The sequence below is a fragment of the Oxyura jamaicensis genome, chromosome 1 (assembly GCF_011077185.1).
Source record: "Oxyura jamaicensis isolate SHBP4307 breed ruddy duck chromosome 1, BPBGC_Ojam_1.0, whole genome shotgun sequence".
Taxonomy (NCBI): Eukaryota; Metazoa; Chordata; class Aves; order Anseriformes; family Anatidae; genus Oxyura; species Oxyura jamaicensis.
This window is the reverse complement of record NC_048893.1, coordinates 24,045,537-24,067,577: the sequence shown is the minus strand read 5'-3', so window position 1 is coordinate 24,067,577 and position 22,041 is coordinate 24,045,537. Positions and strand designations below refer to the sequence as shown.

At 41.5% G+C, this 22,041-nt stretch overlaps 1 protein-coding gene across 2 annotated transcripts in view; it reads right to left on the bottom strand.

Annotated features, from left to right (window-relative positions):
- FAM3C (FAM3 metabolism regulating signaling molecule C) overlaps positions 1-18,675 on the bottom strand; it is a 33,515-nt gene extending 14,840 nt beyond the window's left edge. The window contains exons 1-2 of one of the 2 annotated variants that reach the window (XM_035336360.1): positions 18,660-18,675; positions 870-931 (exon numbers count right to left, since the gene is read on the bottom strand). In XM_035336360.1, coding sequence (XP_035192251.1) covers positions 870-882 — 13 coding nt within the window. In that variant the 5' untranslated portion in view covers positions 883-931; positions 18,660-18,675. Of the gene's footprint in view, positions 1-869; positions 932-14,645; positions 14,799-18,659 lie in introns of those variants that run through there. The other variant, XM_035336356.1, reaches the window with a different exon arrangement.
- Positions 18,676-22,041: the final 3,366 nt, after the last annotated feature.

Below are 22,041 nucleotides of genomic sequence, written 5' to 3'. Positions count from 1 at the left end.
GTAGCTTTTAGTGACAAAAGTAGTTAGCTGGAAGACAAAAAGAGGGTGGGGAAAGTCATCCATCTTCCAGGTGATTTGGCAATCTTCTAAAAATCACAGCATTCTCCCAGTTCTTTATCAGCTTTACTGTAACAGGTTGCTCACAGTTAGACATACTGATATTCTGTAAGTACATCAACTAACAACAACCTTAAAAATCAGGACTAGTTTCATTCATCAATAACATTAACGTGCAACCCTCTTGGAAAAGAGGGTGTCACTGTCTCATAGGAAAGCCAAAAGCTGATCCTCCTGCAATACAACTACCACTATCACTTTTGATTAAGTGCAATACATCAGAACGCCAAACCTGCTCAATTGCCACACAAATGTAGCAGGCTATTTTACTGCAAGGAAGTGTCTAAAACAATATTTTCTTATAGGATTATTTTTTAATAACCACTGTACCTTCTGTCAAGTCAATTCAGTTTCTCAAACACAGTACTGAAGTAACTTACCTCTAAAGACTTTTTATAACTTTCAACCTCCCCATAATCATTCAGGAAGACACTCTCTTATAGAAGTGCGTGAACTTTTGGTTGCAGTGTGGGGCAGAGAAGAAAATGTTTAAGCCATCAATTGACCTTTCCTTGTTCCTTCATCATCTTACAGTTAGCAGCCAAAGCGGATCAAGTCATGTTATCTTAAACTGTCACTGCAGATCAGCTGAAGGAAGTGTTGTAACCAGCTGTTTGCTCTTAGACTATCCAAATTCCAAAAACAGGTTCCAGTTAAATAGAATAGCAATGCTTGTTCTGCCAGTTATGTTTACTTTAAAACCTTATTTATCGTCACAACTTGTTAAGTCTGATATCAGTGTGCATGCTTACCTGCTATTCTCATCTTTAATCTTCAGCCAGGAAACAACACTACTGCATTAAAAAAAAGCCACCTATGGGGGGAAAAAAGGTACACCATTGTAATTACAGTCAAACTAGCACTTCTGTGATGAGTTAACTCTATAAACACTGTGGATTTTCTAGCCAATAAGGATGATTGTACAAAATAGTTAACTCTTCACACTCCCAGTAAAGAAGATTCATGATGGATCTCTGATGTATCACCTGCATTTGTAACTTCATGACACAAGACATCTTAAGAACCATTTCTTTCATTTCATCAAATCTGCTACAAATTCCATTCACTTTCAACCCTTTAATCTATGGCATAAGTATTTAACAGAGGCATAAGTATTTAACAGAGCTGTATCTAAGCAGTCTTCGATTTCTTAAAGCTGTGTGTTAAAAGCCAGCAATTTATCTGCATTGCTCCAAAATCCAATTGACTTTTTGCTATTTGTTAACCTAACATAATAAACCATACCTTGGAGAGAAAAGGATATAAGCACTTTGTTCTTTGGGATAAGGCATTCAATGGAACTGCAAGATCCACATATTACAGAAATGCAATAACACATCTGTCACTCATAGCAGCATCCAGGAGATTCACGTTATGGCCAACAGTGGTGTAGTGGGTTTATGTGGCAAGGTTTTGGTAGCAGGGGGCCATAGGGGTGGCTTCTGTGAGAAGGATCTAGAAGCTGCCCCATGTTTGGTAAGGGCCCCACTGCTGACCAGAGCTGAGCCAATAAGTGATGTTGTTTGTGCCTCTGTGAGAGCATATTTAAGACAGGGAAAAAAAACACACTGCGCCACACAGCAGCTGGGAGAGTGAGAGGAGTGAGGAACAGCCTTGCAGGCACCAAGGTCAGTGAAGAAGGAGGGGGAGAGGTGCTCCAGGCGCCGGAGCAGAAGTCCCCTGCGGCCTGTGGTGAGGACCATGGTGAAGCAGGCTGTCCCCCTGCAGCCCATGGAGTACCACGGTGGAGCAGGGTTCCACTCTGCAGCCCGTGGAGGAGACCACGGTGGAGCAGGTGGACCTGCACCGACGGAGACTGCGGCCTGTGGAAGACCCCTGCCGGAGCAGATTCGGGGCCGGACCTGTAGCCCATGGAGAGGAGACCACGCAGGAGCAGGTGACCTGGCAGGAGCTGCCGCCCGTGGGGGACCCAGGTTGGAGCAGTTTGCTCCCAAGGGATGGACCCCGTGGTACGGACCCATATCTGGAGCAGTTCTTGAAGAGCTGCTGCCTGTGGGAAGCCCACGCTGGATCAGTTCAGCAAGGACTGCATCCCGTGGGAGGGACCCCACAGCACAGGGGATGAGAGTGACTGAGAAGGAGCGGCAGAGAAGAAGCGCTATAGACTGACCATAACCCCCATTCCCCTGTTCCCCTGCGCCACTCGGGGGGAGGAGGTGGAAGAGGGTGGATGGGGGGGGGGGGAAGGTGCTTTTGGTTTCTTTCCTTTGTTTCTCACTTCTTTAGCTTGTTAGCAATAGGCAATAAATCTTACTATCTCCCTATGCTGAGTCTGTTTTGCCCATCACAATAATTACTTATCTCAACCCTTGAGCCCCTTTCATCGTATTTTCTCCCTGTTCCTCTTTGAGGAGGGGGAGTGAGAGAGTGGTTGTGGTGGAGCTCGGTCGCCCACCCGAGCAAAACCATCACAGGTGGCAGAAGCCACAATGCTAGAATTGACTATTTCAGGGTAAACTAAAAATCACTGCCTAGGAGCAAAAGCCATGTAAGCACTCAAAAGTTTTGTTTTAGAAGAGCTTGCATGAAGTCAAAGGTGCCACAATCTACACGGGCCCTCCTCAAAGGCTACGACCACCACCTCCTCCTCCTCAGCATCCATTGGGCTCTGCCTACAAGACTGCTGCTGCTGGCTCTGTACAATGACACTGTCCTCAGCCACACCAGGTCCAAGCCGCACTGAGCTGGGACACCTTCTATGCTAAGTCTCCCCTTATTCCTGATTTGAGAAGCAGAAAGCAAAGCAGCTGACCACTGGGCAACTCCGGTGCTGGCATGGTATCCAAGCAAAGCAGGTATGGCAAACACCATATGGTCTTGTGGTCTGTAATGGCAACCTACCACAGGTCCATTACAAACACTGCAAATCAATTTACAACATTTAGATAGTTTAAGCATGTAAACATTTATTTTTTAATGAACCAAAGTGAGATTTTGGTTGGAAGCAGAACAGTTCAAGTAGCGTACTCCATCTCCTCTGTTATTATGATCATAAGCAAGGAGAGATCTTGGTTACTTTCAGAAACACATGAGACATTTGGACAGTGTATATTATTCCAGAAAGTGATGGGTTTTGATCTACAGAATAAATACAGGAACACTACAGTACAAACTTATGTTGCACAGTATTTTTCAAGTGCAAGAGAAGTTAACTTATGCACAAAATGACCTTTTCCAAAACAGTATTATCTTACCACATGTTTTTTAATTAAAGAACAGTCTATTAGCCATTTAAGAATGCCCATAGACCATCACTTCATGTCTTTGGTATTAAACCTCATAACTGGAATTCAGAAATGATATAAAAAAATGATTTAAGAATTTCTCCTTGTGCTTTAAATAAAAAAAAAATTAAAAAAAAACCCAAATTAACTAGCTCAGACTCAGATGCACAAAACCAGTAGCAACAACATTCTTTCAAATGCTTTAAAAATTAGCTAAAGAAAACCACCACCACCAAAACAAACAAAAAACGACCACCACTATTTTTGTCCTCTTTGACATAACATCCCAATCAAGCAGGGGCAGTAGAATTACAACCCAAATATCTTGTGGCCTTACAAATGTCTGATAATATAAGCAACCACTTCATTACTATGTTAACAGGATTTATTTCTGCTGGGCAGCCAACAAGGCCCTTATTTACCACATTTAGCACGCAGGATGTGCAGCCTACACGAGAACCCACGGGCAGATGAGTAAAGCAGATCCCTTTACAGACGTGAGAGCCAGGGGAGCACCGTGAAACAGGCAACAGAAGGGATCAACAGCTCTAAGTCACAAAAACGGGGGTTTAGGGATGCACTGTAGTGCTCGACTATGAAACATGGAATTCGTTTTTCTTCAGATTTTCCTCAGTGCACAACTCAGCGGTCCATCAGGCAAGGTACAAAACTGGGATGGTGGAAAGACACCAGCAAATCCCTCTCATGCAATACCAAGGTTCCTGAAATAAAAAGCTATCCATAGAAGAACTGAAAACCAGTGCTTTCAGATGCTGTTTTTTCTCTGCTTCATGAGAAAGGAAGTTATTATTTCCCAGGATGGTATATTGGAAGAAGGAGTAAGAACTGCATGCTTCGATCTTCCACGCAGGTGTTCTTTTAGAATAAATTCTAGTTACCAATGGCACAGTCACATCTCTGTACCTGACACATGTGATCACCCACAAGATGAGCACCGCTGCCATTTTCACATATTCCGCTAATTTCTAATATACCTACTTTAACAAAAGGATCCTGTGCAACTTCTAATGAGGCCAGAGGAACACGCTGTCCTCTTCCTAGGATCCCACTCAGCACTAACAGTGCAGATGTGTCATCTCTTCACAACAACAACATCTGTTGAAGACTTTACTCTTGTAGGGTCTAGATGACATTAAACTTCAGCCCAAACCAGAGAGTCAGCATGGCTATGAGGATAAAAATCCAGAACTTAAAGGTGAAATACTCAATGGTACAAAACATAAGAGGGGAATGCTTTGTTATTGAAACTGATGCAAAATTGCTCTCTGAACTGGCAGAGTATGATGTGCTCAATGAAAAAAGTAGCAGAGAAATAGCAACTGGGCAGGAAGATGGTTCTGACATATTTGCAAGTTTAGAAACCTCTTCCTTCAGTACAGAGCAACGCACGGCTAGCTCAACCCCTCAAGAATAGGAAGAAGAAGATAGACAGCTCACTGAACTGGAGAAGCCGATAAGTTACAGGTAATAAATCTTTTCTGAATGCCGGTATTTTGTTGACCCCCTGCTGCATGGAGCTGCACGTCCATCCATGCAGAAAAGAGCTATTTATTCTGGCTGCAAAGTACTAGGGAGTGGGTATGCGGAAGGCCAGTTAGGAGCTGAGGTTACTGGTTGCTTTTTTCTCCTCCACCCATCCTTGTGGTTTGCACTTTGACCCAAGGCAGGGGCAATTTCCAGATGTTGTGACTTCCATGGCCAAAGCCTTTCCAAGCGGAAAACTCTACAGCAGCAAAAAATGCTAAACAAAGCTTAACATAACAGAAGAACCAAACACAGAACAGCAGCTTACAGAAAAAAGGAAGAGAGAATAGTGTCTTCCCTGACTTCTTTTTATTTTACCACTCACTCGGTTTCAGCCTTCAGTGGATTTCTGGTTTGCTGCTCCACTGCTTGATTAACTTGTGTGGGGATGACAGCCACAATGCAAATCCGATGAACTCAGAATATATATCGACTTAGCTACTGCATATATGCTTTTATATAATAACGCTAGCTTCGATCAGTAGAGCAGCAGATAGCTGCTTTTAGGGGTAACATGCCTCTCTTGAGGAAAGTCTGCCAGATACTTCACACGTGGAGCTTATAATATAACTTCATTTAGGAAAACTATCAGCTAATAGTCCTGCCAAACAAACTGTCATCGTGCTTTATTAGCTGATATAAAGTTTCCAACATGCAAATTGGGTTCTTTCTGTGTTCATGTATTAGATATGATAATCATATCAAGCAAGCTGTTTTCTTCCAAGAATCAGGGTGTAAGAGGAAATGGCACTGAGTACAGTAGTCATTAAAATAAGAACAAACACATACAGGCGCACTGACACAACATTGAATCAAGTCCAGATTTCTGTACTGAGATGAATTCAATTCAATCTGGTCAATTCTTTTATCAGCCTTGCTCAATGCTCTTGCCCAGAGACAAGTGCTGTGGAGCACATGACGCAGGGCACATTTGGGCACAGCCTCTGCCCTACTTACTGTGTTTTAAAGCTTTGGCCACTTGCAGTCTACTGCTGTTTTTAAGTTTTGTTTTTGTTTGTTTTAAACAGGATTGCAATAAATATATATATATATATTACGAATAATATGAAACAAATCAGTCTACTTTATTCCCATTTCCATTAGCAATTTGATAGCGTATGTAGATATATTTATGAAAGATGCATGAAAACAGAGATGAGAAGCAAGAATTTAGAAGGTCACGATAATTTCAAATTCTGAGCATAGTTGATTAGAAAAAGGTCCAAATAAATCAGCAGTGGTATTTAACAATGCAGAAAGCAATACATTTCAAAAAGGACATCAAGTGCAACTAAACGGGCAGCAGTAAAGAAAAGGATCTGAGGGAATATAGCAGCTAATATTAGGGTCAATGATGTGGGACTGCTATTTTGTATTATTTAGGGTCAATGATGTGGGACTGTTACAAAAACAGAACTGCTCGTTGCGAACCATAGCAGAAGGACTGCTGTGTGCAAAACAAAAAGTATTGTGCCGTGCCTGCATGCCATCTAGACTTTTAATTGAGACCCCATATGTAATTTTTTCTAATTTTATCTTAAAGCAAAATTCCCAAACGGAGGAGTCTAGATAACTGTTATGTGACCTAAATAAAATAACTAAAAGGGCTAAAAGAACCAGGTTTGCCTTGCAAGGAAGCATGATAGCAAAGAGAGGAATGCTGAACAGGCACCCTTGTCTCTAACCACCAAGGCAGAATTTAAAAACTGTTTTAAAAGACTTTGAGATGGTCTGTGTTCTTAATATCCCCGAATGTTGTCTGCCTAATTGTAGACAAAATGATTAAAAAGAAGTCCTAACTAAAAGGGTAAACAAGAAAGGAAAATAATATTGTGAATCATCACATAACTCCAAAGAACTGAGAAAGGCTTTCATAACCGATGTAGTTCACAAGGCACAAGTTAATGTCCCCTTCACCATTACCCCCATATTTCTATCCGATTATATGCAAATCTGTACACAGTAATACTAAATGCGTATCAGCTGGAGATGCTTTGAATTAAATTCAGATGGATTTTTTCTCCGCTAAACAGTACTTAGAAGATTGGAAAATTTTGAAAACGGTCAAATAACATTATCCTTCTTTTTATCTACTACATCTGTCAATATGTAGGGCATTACCAAGCATATCTCAATGCTATCTACAGTGTTACCATGTACACTGAACGACAATTAGATAATCTTTCAAAATTGATTAGCACTAAAGAAAAAAAAAAAAAAAAAAGGCTTGAGCAGTTTTTGTTTCTGAGCCACAACTAGATTAGGATAGTGTTTGCTTTTTGCAGCACACACCGCCTTCCTCAGCACTCAAAGGCATGTCTTTTCTGTCAGAAAAAAAGAAAGCAATTTCACCTTCTCATACCTGGTAAAATTCAACCAATGAAACAATATTTTGTTTAATCCAGCCTCTGTTAATAGGTATTTCAGTCTGCTGTCTTCAAGCAGTTCAGAATGGTGGTGGTTTTCTACCCAAAATTACACAGTGAATTACACAATGAATCAGATATTCAGGGGTAGCGTTAGCTATTCTTATCTGAGCCTGGTTTTAAACCAGTGGCTGAGCCAACCTGAATTATACACCATGAAGCAAACTGCTGAGACTGTAGAAATCACTCCTAGTCTAAATTAAAATAGGGATCCAAGCTTCTAGTATGTTAAGTTGTATTTAAGTACAAGATGCATTTCCCTACCAAGATGATTGCTTATCCTTCTGCTAGAAGGAGAACAGCTTTCCTGCCACCTTTACAAAATTAAATGAATTTGAAACTGAACTTAGAGCACTGAGTAGCAGACATTGAAAAGCATTGCATCTTCAACAAGGAACTACTGCATTTCAATTTTATTGTATAATCATGCACCATTTGTGTCTTCTGATAACATAATCTCTGTTCTGAGTATTTTTTTCCCTACAGTCACTCCTGCATTCATAGGCATTCTTCATGATTATGGCAGAACTCTACACTGGCAAAAGGTTTGTCTACACAGAACACCTTATGGACATATTTTTTTTTATTCTTAGAGACAAAAACTACCACAAAGTGCAGTTGTGTACAAAAATATTAACTTCTCTTACAAAAAAAAAAAAAAAAAAAAGACACCACCTTAATTGTATTCTTCCATATATATGTAAGATTCAACTTGGTATTCTGACAATACTAAATTAGACCCAAAATGTTTGGTAGTTAAAACAAGATTTTACTTTATTTCTGCCAACTACAATTGAAACCCAGACAAGTTTAGCAAATAAAGCCAGAACCTACTCCAAAATTAAAAACAGGACATGCAGAAATAGCAGACTTACCTATGTTGCAAATACTGGTGTATGGTTTCGCTTCTCAGAAAGGAAATATACAGGAGAAGAAACATGACTGCAGTAGTGTTTTGATACCTCATGTGCAAAACAAACACTTCCTAAAGGAGGTGCCAAATTACTGACCAGGCAAGCTTCTTCTGCTAGTTGCATCAATGCAGTACTTCCACCTTAGGCAACACACAAACTTCAAGTCTCAAACAGAAAAAATCTGAACCCTGGGAAGACTAGGATAAAAGTACTAAGGCACTCTTCCCACTAAGAATAAAACTCAACCCACATTCCTCTTGAAATTAAAAGAAAAAGAAACTCATAAAACTATCTGTTTCCAGAGCACTAAGAACCAACTATTCTTGATCTGTACTTTGAAGTCTATTCCCAAATATTACACAAAATTTACTGGTCCATATATATATATATATATATATATATATATATATAGAATGTGGTTTTAGTTATGGTCCCTAGAAGCCATACTATTTAAACACAGGAAGGTCAACTGTCCCTGAACTGCTGATGTACCCATTAAAGAGAATCTTCATTAAAGAGAAATCCTTGTATTTCAAAGGATTGGACAAAATTACATAGATAAATTCAGATAACGTTGTCATGGACAAAATGCTGAGCCTCACTCACTTCCTTTCAAACTTCATCACAGAGAAGTGCGTAAATCCCAGAGTATAGTTAAGAGAGAAGGTGAGTTTTAACATTTTCTTCTCTCAAATGACAAGCACACTATTTTGTAACTGAAAAACTGTTGCAATTACCATTTCAAAAGTCCAAAACTACTGATTTGTTGTTTTTGTTGGCTTTTTTTTTGAGAAACAAATTAACACCTTGATTTCATAAGACAACAAAAACTGTACAATCTTTCCACAACTGCAATGCGTAAATAAAGCTTTGCAATGCTTCTATCAGATCACCAGGTCTCACTGGTGACAACATGTTGCCATAACACAGTAGATGTTTCAAATATATGGCTTTCACATCTTCCTTTCAATTAAAAAAAAAAAGAAAAAGATGTATCAAGCCTTTTGTCAGAATAATGGATCACTACCACAAACCACCCTGCCATGTAGGGGGACGCTCAACAGAACTTACATGCAGAAAGGTTATGGGTCTGAAAAAAGTCTCACACAAATACTGAGTTGATATAACCACACAAGACTGCCACAGAAATGTATCTGAGGCTATGGTTACAGCATGTCACTTCACACTGAGGCCTGTTTTGAACAGAGCTACCAAGAAAGCAGAACAGAAAAGGAACATTACGAATACTGCCCCTACAGGTCCAAATTTACTGCAGAATGACTGTCTGCTCCTCCACATTATTATTCTCCCAAGCATAACCAATTCTAGACAGTAACTTTAAGATGCCAGAATGATATTATCATCTTATGAGCGAGATCCATACACTGCACAGAATACCACAACGACCTCACCATGGAGCTGCACATCGACGCTGCAGACACAGCCATACAGGGAGGTCCTGAATATTTCACGAGGCCGACAGCACTAAGGGTAATGACAGCAGCAAGGGACACTACCACAATGCTGCTGACACAAGGAAAAAAAAAAAAAAAAAAGATAGTACTAATCATTTAAGTTCCTTTAACAAAAGGTCAGCATGATCTGAGGAGGCTGGATGTTGGAAAAGAGTTTTAACCTTTGCTCAGTAGAAAACTGGGATGTGTCTGAGGAAAGCACCCCACGGTGACTGCCACAGCCCAGAGTGCTGACATTATCTCTCCCTCCTCTTCCTCTATGGGATAAATAAACCCCTGCTCCACCGCAGAGGCCCTTCTCATCCTCTCACCTGCCATGCAAGGCTACACTGGCTTAGGCCCTTTACCACTGGCTGAGGGGAGCACCCCACAGAGAAAGCATCATGCTTGGGCTCTGGGGAGAAGGTGCAGCACAGCAGGGCCAATACGCAGAGGGGCTACACTACGCCTACAGGGCCCCATATGGTGGTATCTCATATGGGAGATATCTGACTGCTACCAGTGACACAGCCACCCACACCCCTCTGCATGGCGCGCTTAGAGCCGTAGTACTGCAGTACAGGTGAGCCCTTGCTGCTGGTCTGTATTAGCACTGAACAAGCCACCACTTGTGATAGAGGAGGTAAAACACGCTCAGAAATGAGAGGAAGTCAGTTAGTTGTGTGGTCCTTTATAGCTCCATACTGACTCACTTCTTCCTGTTCAAGATACAAAGAGACAGCAAGAAATATTACAGTCTAAGGGCCTAGAACAAAGGTCCATGACCTAGATCCTGACTGGGTGCAACCTTCCAGCTACCAATACCAAGCACATAAACCATACGCAAAATTAATTTAATGAAAAAATATCTAAGGGAACTATACTATTTTTATATGATGTATATACACTGTGTATTTTAATATTTAGTTATCATCAGGTGCACACCACAGAATCAGATGCAACAAGGTCATCATCTACACCTTGAGATTTTAAAATCTAAGGATCATCACCATAGCTTTGAGCAATATGGGAAAAGGTGAAGTTACGCTGGATACGAATTACTGCATGTCGTCAATTTCTCCATAGGTGATAACATAAAATAAACATTACCAAGTTTAAGGATGACTATGCCTCAGTGCTCACCACTCACTGTGAGCTTACCACTGAGACCCTCTACACAGCTTACACAGGGATGTTGATATGCAATCCCTGTATGCTGTCATAACCCTCTGGAACACAGTGCTATAAGAGAAATTCTCTAAACACCTCTGTGGAACATAATATTATAAAAGAAGTTATCCAATTATTACAAAAACTCTTGTAATAAACTTCTGTCTGAACAGACTCAAAAGCAGTTTCAAAAGCATTCAGGTTTCACTGATGTTCAGCCAACCAACAAACAAACCAAAAGCCACAGCAGCTCCCTGAACTACCTCACCTGGTACTCGCAAAAATACTGATCTAAAAGCAGAAATAAGTGTCTGGGAGGAGGTCAGAAGCTTTCTAATGGCAGTAGTACTAGCTTACACCAGCTTAAATGTTCATGAAATGATGACAGGTATCTGATGATATCAAACAGATTAAGAAAAAAGCCTTTGCTACTAGCAGATAGTTTCTCTCTCATTGAATAAAAAAACTGAAACTGTTGAGAGGGTGGGAGAAGGGAAGGAAGTCAACCAGCCACAAGAGGGTAAGTCTTACAAATAGAAAGGAAAACTGTAAATGTCACCTATTCTAATGTTAATTAAGATTTTAACTGGACTCTCATGACATACTCATGAGAACTGCTGTGCTTTTGTACATATAAACACACTCTGTAACTTTCTCCCATTAAAACTGACTCAGCAGCTCTGTGGACTAAATGCAAGGGAGAGTGCTTACTCCAGCAGCTCCCTCTGTCCTGGTAGTCCTCCAAAGCTGCTTCCCTCTTCCATACCCTCTTGGCACTGAACTCCAACAAGAGCTGGATAAAACTAAGTAGCGGCTCTGTCTGTAAATGAAGATACAAATTAGTTTTGTATGACCAAAATATGGTACTATACATTAGAAGTAAAATTCCCCAAATTGTACTTGTTGATAGCTCACTGTGAAAACTTAAGTGTGAATGAATTTCAAGAAACCTGGGTAAATCAATATTCAATACTGGCATTAATAACTTGGACTACTGAATAGGGGTATGCTCTTAAAATTTGTAGATAGCATCAAGTCGCAGGAAGATGCAATAAATAAATAAATAAATAACGAAATAAAAACACAAGTTATGCAAAACAAGATTTATTTCCTTCAAAAAAAATAAATCTAAGTCCTCCCAGTATCCATATACCATTAAGAAAAATATGATGAGGCTCTGCTTGGATTCATGGTTAGACAACTTTTTAGAAGATGAAGTTGGAAGCCAGGAGCACCTAAGCATTGGTTGTAAACGTTTGAACATCCATCCAAGTTGAAAGCTCTGTTATTGAAGAAATGAGGTTTCAAGTATCACTAGCAGTTTAAATTTATTTCCCCCTCTCCACTACCACTTCACTAGGCCTCAGGTCCGGATAGTACTACAAAGCACCAAAATTTTGGAGACAAGTTGGGCTCATCTTTCGAGATACTACAGCACCACTCATCATTCCTCCAGCCCCAGTCATGTCATTTGGCTCACTAAGGAAGAAGAAAGCTAACCTAGTAAAAGAGAATTAATATATCTCAACCAGTTTAGCAGAGAACTTTTTGGAGTGGTAGGGAGCAGAGTACAGCAGCAGCAGGTTGTTAGATTTGCCCAGCCATCTCACAAAGTAAGACAGTAAGATTCCTGACGTTATCACTGATTACATTTTCCTGAAGTAAACCTGAGAACTTACAAACAGTTTTGGATTCAGACAAATATGATACTTCCCTGAGAAATCCTTCTAAACCACAAAACAACCAAAACAATTCCAGTGCTGCTGACAGCAAAATGATTGTCACAGGGTTGTACAGCAAGCTACCAGCAGAGAAAACATGCAGGTTTACAATAATTTTACCTTAAACCCTAAACTTCTTTTACAGATTTTTATGAAAAAAAAAAAATGAACATACATATCACTTCTATTAGAGCTTATAGAAATACTGATCACTCATGTAAGCAGTAAGACTTGCAGTCCTCACACTCGTGTGTCAGCTGACTTCACTGGGACTGCAAATTTAAAAAGCAGTACTTCCGTAGTATATGAAAAACAAATTCTACTTCAATAACTTGAATTTTAAGGAGAAAGTTCTCCTCGTCCACTAGGGATTCATCTTACAGACACCTAATTTTAGGCTACAAGAAAACCTGTAAGCAAACTGGTATTTTTGCAACTTACACAGTACCAATCTGTTTTGTGCTCTTACAAAAAAAAAAAAATCCACATATTATGCTAATGTTCTGAATAAAACCACAAACAAATAATCCAGTAGTGCCAGCTCATTTTTTAAATATTAGCTTGCCAGAGTTACATTAAATTCTAAAACTTTCTATGTTGTCATTCTTTTCTTAAAGCACTGAGAAAATTATCTTTAAATGTAGACCTTGCATGCCCTAAATCATCTGGGCTGCACCTAGAGAGGCAAGACAGTAATTTGTGGCCACTGTGAGGCCACTTCACTATTTCACTATGTATTCTGCACTCGTACTGGGTGACAGGGTCAGGGCTGTTGGAAACAGAATGGCCTGCAACAAACCAGGCGCCTCCTCCATCCTTAAGTGATTAGACGTTATTACACGACAATACTAAGCTATTAACTTGTTCAGAGTCTGTATCAGGCTTAAAGCAAGTTACAAAACTTGTTCTGCACACAGACAACCATCAAGACCCCTTCCTACTAAACAGAGCTGCTCTCTGGCTGACACAGGAGGGGGAGCATGCTAGTGAGGTTGACTTGTACCTTGACCACCTTCAAAGGCTTTAAGACAACTGTGCACAGTCATTAACCAGATGTTTCTGTAGTGTTCTTTCTTCCTAAATTATTGTATTATTAGGGTTAAAAAAAAAAAAAAGTTAGAGGAAAAGGATCTGTCAGCTACGTTCACCCACGAAGAACCACTGCGGGTTCTAAGCCTGCATGGAGTTAGAGAGCACACAAAATATTATAAAGAATATTTTATGTTATTTTATATATTAATATATGTATAAATATTATAAAAATATATGTAATATTAAAATATGGGTATTTTGCAGAAGTTATTACACTATCACTTAGGCCCTTTTAAATGTGAGAAAATAGGAAGAAAAAGAAGCGAGGCGAGTTACTCAGCCTGTCAGCGGTGCAGGCAAAAACATGACCGAAGGTATGACAGCATTTACCTACCGAATATACATAAGCTAACTGTGTTCTGTTCCTACTTTAAAACCTCAGAAGCTAGAAACGAAAGGAATACAGGCTACTGTGACAGGCTCCCCTCTGCCAAGCCGGTCAGCCCGCGCCTTATTCCTGTAACGCTGCGCTTCACGTTAACCAAGAGCTGAGCCTTGCAGCTCATCTGCCAACAAAGTCCCCGGCCCGATACTCGAAGGGAGAAGAGAACACTGAAAACCAACACCTTCGCACGGCGCTATTTCCACAGGAGGCTGCCCCGCCGAGACACAGCCGCGCCGAGCCCAGGCACCACGGCTCGGTACCGGCGCCGAGCCCCCGCTGCGGGGCTGAGGGCGGCCGCCAGCGCTGTCACCGTGTCCCGCCCCGACACACACGGTGCTGCCAGAGCGGCGACAAGCCCCGAGTCCGGCGGTCCCGCGAGGGGAGGAAGGGAAGGAGGAGAGAGGGGTGCGAAACAGCCGGAGCCAGCAGGGGACGCCCGGGGGAGGCAGCGCGGAGAGGACGGGGGAAGGGGGCCGGGAGGCTCCGCGAAAGTTGCACCAACGGGGGAAGCGGACGAGATACCGGGACCGCCGCTGCCACGCCTGGCACAGCCCCGCGGAGGACGCGGGCCCCTACCTGGGCTGGGCGGCCGCGGCCACGTCGCGCAGCCTCCCCGGTCCCGCTGAGCGGCCGCGCCGCGCAGGCTGCCCCGGCCCGCCCGCCGGCGACGGAGCAGGAAGCCGAGCGCCGCCGCCGCAGAGGCTGAGGCAGAGAAAGGCGCCGAGGCGTCGCGCCCGCCCCCTGCCGGTGGCGGACTGGGGCCGCATGGCACCGCCCCACGGCCGCGCCCCAGGACCGAGAGGGGCAGGTGGTCGGGGGGGCGAGGTGCCGCCCGTCAGGGGGCGAGGATGACCGTCCTGCAAGTCCTGCAGCACGTCCCAAGTCCTGCTGCCCGTCCGTGCAAGCCGTGCTGCCCGTGCCTACAAGCCCTGCTGCCCGTCCCCACAGGACAGGCTCCTGCGGCAGCCCAGAAGGGTCTCCTCAGGAGGCTGGCATGGCGAGGCCGAGGCCCTGACCTCGCTGCTAGCAGCCGAACCTAGGACATGCTTTGGAGTTACATGTCCCATGAGGAGATTTGGAACAAAGAAATCGTAGTTGGCATATTGTGGACCATTTCACATATGCTCAACTCTTCCTGACTACAACATTTTGGATAATTCAGTGAAATTCTGCATTCAAAATAAATAAATAAATAAATCGCTTACATTTGTACACCCACAGTCATGAATTTACAAGGCCAAGTGAAGCAAATGTACTAGGCACATCTGAAATATCAGCCCAGTGACACAGGCTAGGAGAAAACAGGGAAGAGAGCCTAGATTTTTTTTTTTCTTTTTCTTTTTTTCCAGTACTCTCTTTTACTCTCTTTCCCAAAGAAGACACAGTAATCATATCTTCTGAGATGGAATCATAGAATCACAGAACAGCTTGGGTTGGAAAAGATCTTAAAGATCATCTACTTCCACCCCACTGCCATGGGCAGGGATGCCATCCACTAGATGAAGTTGCCCAGGGACTCATCCAAACTTGCCTTGAACACCTTTAGGGGTGACTTCTCTTGTCAACCTGTTCCAGTGCCTCACTTCCCTGAGTGAAGACATCCTTCTAACATCTAACCTAAATCTCCCCTCTTTTAGTTTTAAACCATTCCCCCTTGTCCTGTCATTATCTGCCCAAGCAAAAAGTTGCTCTCCATCTTTTCTATAAGCCCCCTTTAAGTACTGAAAAGCTGCAATGAGGTCTTCCTGTATTGGAAAGCTGCAATAAAGTCACCCCAGAGCCTTCTTTTCTTCAGACTGAACAGCCCCCGTTCTCTCAGCCTTTCTTCTTAGTAGAGCTGCTCCAGCGCTTTGATCATCTTTATAGCCCTCCTCTGGACTTGCTCTAACAGCCCCACATCCTTCTTATGCTGGGGGCCCCAGACCTGGATGCAGCACTCCAAGTGAGGCCTCACAAGGGCACAATCACAAGGGGGACAATCACCTCCCTCCACCTGCTGGCCACCTCTCTGTTGATGCAACTGGCCTTCTGGGCTGCAAGCACACACTGCTGGCTCATGTCGAGCTTTTTGTCCACCAGAACCTCCAAGTCCTTCTCTGCAGGGCTGCTCTCAATGAGTTCTTCCCCCAGTCTCTACTCCTGTCTGGGATTGCCCTGACCCAAGTGCAGCACCTTGCAGTTTGAGTTGTTGAATCTCATTAGGTTCACATGGGCCTACTTCTCAAGCCTGTCCAGGTCCCTTTGGATGACATCCCTTCCTTCTGTTGTATCAACTGCACCACTCAGTTTGTTGTCATCTGCAAACTTACTGAGTGTGCACTCGATCCCACTGTCTATGTCATTGATAAAGATAATAAACAGCACTGGTCTGAAGACAGATCCCTGAGGGACACCACTCGTTGCCAGCCTCCACTTGGATATAGAGCCATTGATCACCACTCTCTGGGTGCGACCTTCATGTCAACTCTTAATTCACTGAATATCCACCCATCAAATCCATATCTCTCCAATTTGAAGATCGGGATGTCATGTGGGACCATGTCAAAGGGCTTACTGAAGTCCAGGTAGATTACATCAGTCAGTCTTCCCTTATCAACTAATGCAGTCGCTCCATCATAGAAGGCCACCAGATTGGTCAGGCACAATTTGCCCTCGATGAAGCCATGCTTGCTGTCTCAGGTCACCTCCTTGTCTTGCATGTGCCTTGATATTGCTTCCAGGAGGATCTGTTCCATGATCTTGCCAGGCACAGAGGTGAGGCTCACAGGTCTGTAGTCCCTCTGTCCTACTTTCTACCCTTTTAAAAAATGGGAGTGATATTTCCCTTTTTTTTCAGTCACTGGGGACTTCACATGACTGCCATTACTTTTCAAATATGATGGAGAGTGGCTTGGCAACTCCATCAGCCAGTTCCCTCAGGACCCTGGGATGCGTGTCATCAGGCCCCATAGACTTGTACCTGTTCAGTTCATCAGGTGGTCTCAAACCTGCTCTTCACTTACAGTGGGAGGGACTTTGCTCCCCCAGCCCTCACATATAGGTTCAGGGAAATGAGGGATGTGGGAACCCCAACTGGCAGCAAAGACAGAGGCAAAGAAGTTGTTGAGTACCTCAGCCTTCTCCATGCCTGTCATTACCAGTTATCCTTTCTCATTTATCAGAGGGATAGATACCTTCCACCAGACCAGGTTGCTCAAAGCTCCATCCAGCCTGGCCTCGAACACTTCCAGGAACAGGGGATCAACAGCTTCTCTGGAGGATGACCTGTTTCAGTGCCTCACCACCTTTGTCCATCGTGGAAAAATTCTTCCGTATATCCAGTACAAAACTACCCCCTTTCAGTTTAAAACCATTGTTCCTTGTCTTATCACTACAGGGCTTGGTAAAAAGTTTTTCTCTTTCTCATAAGCCCCCTTGATATATTGAAAGGCTGCAGTAAGGTCTCTGTATAAAATTATGATACAGCCAAATCTAATTTGTTATAGAACAGAAAATGTATTTTCTGCTTTAAAATAAAATAAAATAAAAATTAAAAAAAAAAAAACTCTTAAAAAATCCTCTAATCAGTAGGACAGACAGAGCTGATCTGAGTTTTTTTCAAAAGAAGAAAAGGAAAATCCCCTTCTCTGTCCTTAGCTGTGCTCTGCGGCTGCTGTTTCTTTTTCATTTTAGTTTCTGTTTCTTTTTCTTTTGGTGCTGGTCTTCATCAAGCCCCTCCAAGAGCTGTTATAGGCAAGGAGATAATGCTGGCATGACACTAACTGCTTTATTTTCTGGAATAAGATTTCTGTTGATGTGACTCCCTCAGCTGGACTGCTGCTGTGGTGTATATAGAAAGTGCTCAGGCAGCAGATAGGCAGACTCAGTTACATTATTGTCAAACCACAAGGAGAGCACTTTTACAAAATCAGTGTGGTACTTCTCTTCTTTGTAGAGAACAGAGCCACAGCTAAAATATAGGGCATATCACACACCATCAAAGTTAGGTAGACAAAAGGAAGTTTCCATGTGTTATTTTAACCACCTCTGGACAACATATCTTTCTTTTGACAGGTTTAAAATAGCATACTTTGATACCAACTGCTTCTTGGTACAGGATGGTTGTTTGAACATCAGCCAAATAATTTCTTCAGTAAATTCTCATAACCCGTTGAAGTTTCAGCCATGCAGTAATCTCAAAATGAGCAAAGAAATACCTAGATAGTGGAACATTGCTCAAGAAAATGAGGATTTTATAGCTTTTGTTTATTTGTTTGTTTTTTAAATGTTTGAGATAGATATGTCTTAATTTGCCTGTTATTTCAGTGCTTAGTATATGAAATCCCACCATGTTCCCCTGATTAAATATTAGGTGGCACTGTCTGCATAGCAGACTACTGAAGTTAAAGGAGATTGGATCCTTTGATAAGTAAATGTTTGCAGTAGGAAGAAACATGCTAAAAAGATAGTGTAAATAGCAGTATGAAATTATCAAAAGAAGAAATAATATTATATACACAATAGCCAACACCTCTAACTACATCTTTATCACGGTCAAAGAAATAAGTAAGATTTGAGAATGGCCATGATTAAAGAACAGTAATTATCTACCTGAACGGAAACTTGTCACAACGCACAGAAGGCAGAGAGTCACAGTTTGCAGTTCAGCAGAAATATGTCAGCTGGCAGAAGCCCAAAGAGGAGAGATTATTCCAGACCCCACGGTGTCTCATGAAGGCTCTGAGTACAAGAGCCTGTGGATGTGGTTACGCAAAACCTAGACTGCTGCTTGCACAGCGTTGTTATGAACTGAAGGTAGGCTCATTAATGACTCATTACTGAAGAATCACAATCACTCATTGGTAAATCAAACCAGCAGCTGAACATACTGATCTTACAAATGCAGCCTGTGCATGAATGCTTTTTATGATTTGGTGTAGAAGCAAAGCACGCCTACATTCTGCTTGTTACCACAACTACTGGCATTAGGGGGTGATTTTTAAGTAGCACATGACCATGATTTGATTCCAGTGAGATGCTCTGGGTGTGTACAAGCATCACTGTGCCAGAGATATCATTCCTACTTATCAACAAAGCTCTTGCATGAACATTGGAGGAACTTGTGCCAGGATTAAGCAACAGTAACTCTCATTTATGAATTAGGGTGAAAGAAATTTGCTTACGCAGTTTATACTGCTAATCTAAACAAGCCTCTGTTGTATATTGATTCTGATACCATTTTGCTGGTGTTTATGGGTTTATGGTTCATATGATTACAATTTCCTTTTTTTTTTTTTTTTTTTTTTTTTCCTAATTTGCCTGATAATGAAATAGCCGTGGCCATTAAGTACAAATAAGGTCTATAGCTACAAGGGTTTATTTTATTTTTTATTATTGTCTGTGGTGAATTGACCATTTTTTGCTACTGTAGATTAAGAAATTCAGTTATAACAGGGCTACAAAAGCAAACACATTTCATGGCCACATAGGAGGTTCTAAATGTTACAATTTTTAAATCCACAAAAAAAAAATAGCTTCTTTTTATCATTTAAATGTTAAATTCCAAGGGAAAACAACAACAACAACAAACAAATAAACAAAACCAACTATAAATATTTATTTTGCAAATGTCAGAAAGTAAGATGTCTTAAGAATTTGGGTACATTGGGTCTGAACAAAGATGAATTTGATGGCCTGAACTGAAACTCATATCTCTGATGAATTTCTTTGCTAACATATCTAGTCTTGCGTTTACCTTCTTGCATCTCTGTTAGCTGCTAATTTTTACTAAAAGAAATTATAGCATTGCACTGTGTTTTATTTTGTTTTGTTTTAGGAAAATGAAGATGTTGCCTTAATGTAATTACAGAAAGGTTAAGCGATACATGCCTTATTTAGCACTCTAAGGCTAATGGGGATAAATGGAAACAAGGTAAAATACAAAAGCAAACCATTTCAGATTCTTTATCTTTAGGCTGTTGCTTATTGCCTCTGGCAATAGATGTTCTTCTAATCCATCATCAGTCTTGATTCTCTGTTCTGGTATGAAAGCAATTCCTGGTGGCTTCTTAAACGTACATTTTACTGTAAGCATAAACTTTACATTTATGTGGTATAAACTGATACTTCTGCCTTAGCTGATCTTTCCAAGCAGCTTTGAATGAGCCAGCCTTGGACTGCTGGCAGAGACCTAGCCCTCTGGAGCTTGGAAAATCTGTGGCATAAAAGTTACTTTTCTTAACACAGGAGCATGATCATAGGAAACACTTATCTTTACATCTGATAAATTCAGTATAACCGTGCAGTCTTAAATAAATAAGATGGACACTCTAGATAATCTTTTAAATTCTCTTGGGGGCTGGGGGGTGGGGGTGGAGGAAGGGGGGATAGGGAAGAAGAAGTAGAAGAAAGCTGTGCAGAGAATGCTCCAGGCAGTTTGTCTTGAAGCAACTGGAAAATATGATTTTCACTAACTTGTGAGTCACTTAACTATAAATAGAAATTAAAAAGCACAACATGAAGCCCACTCCTCTCCTCTCTCCTGCATCTTACAGACAGACATGAACAAATACAGAAAAATCTTCCTCAAAACAAGGTTTTCTTAGCTTTCTAGCTGGTATTGAGTCTAGAGGATGGATTTGAACATCTCCAAAATCACTCTTGCCATGATGCATTAATCATGACCAATATTTCACATCCCCATTTTTTCAAAATAAACTCCATGTCCAAGCATTCCCAAAGTGTCAGAGGAAATGTGTATGTAATTCAGCAAAATTCCACTGGAGCCAATATCATTGCAACTGCTTAAATAATGTCACATTTAGACCACAGGGTTTCTTCATTTTCTTCCCTGTGAGTGCATCTAGTATTATTTAACTATTCTACGTAGACAATAGTAGAGACCAAAGTCTCCTGTACATTATATCTGTAGGATAAGGTAAGGGAAACTTCCTGTACTGTTTGTTAAAGTACCTCAAACATTACAAGAGCTATTCCTTGTATGTGATGACTTATTAACTTATGAAATACAATGTTCTTGTGAAATCAGTTTGGTGTCAGGGAAGAAAAGATATCCTGTCGTTTAGACAGACAAAGTGGAAGGTGGTCATTTTTGTGGTCATATGGGACTCATAAATGTTTGTCTTGACATCTGGTACATAGGTTATTAGTGCAGCTGCAGTGAAGTATTGCTGGCATGAGGTCTTACAAGCAGTGTATAATGAGCTGCAGAAGCACGTGAAATGTTCATGTGGTGTTAAAGAGAAAAAATGAAACCTTTTGTAACACCTCCAATCTGCGGATGTGGTTCCTGCCTACAACATTATTGAATGTTATCAGTCTCCTGAAGAGCTTTAGAAGTCCTAAAAAAGCCCTGTCCCCATTTTAGATGAGTAGCATCTGAGGAACAGATGCAGACTGAGATTGTACCCATTCAGATCAAGAACAAGCATCACCAGCTGGAAATTGTAGATGTCCTGAGAGACGCATTACAGGTGGTATTCACGAGTTGCACCGTGAAAGGTCATGAGCTGCACTGAACTTCTTGCATTAGTATCATTTTGCACGCAATGAAACTCCTCCATCTACAACTCTTCCTCAGAGCAAGTATATAAAGCTTGCCTCCAAGTATATAATGATTTATTTCAGCAAGGTATTGTTTATGTGTGTGGGTGTTTTTTTTTTTTGTTTTGTTGTTTTTTTTTTTTTTTTTAATACTGTTCTGTATTTTTTCCCTGTGGTCACCTTATTTAAGTATTAGATACCTGCTCCTTTATTGAAATTTGATATTTGTACAGTACAAGGTTTTTAGTTCATATGAATCATTAATAATAAAACCCTGAGGAAGGTGCCATAGTCAGAAAATGAATGAGAAGCTAATGGCATGCTTTACCAATGCAGTAGAATTGCGTTCCAAGAGCAGGTGAATGACACATGCATTTATACTGGTTTAATGTAAAATATTTTAAACCCCACATTTGAAGATCATAACAGC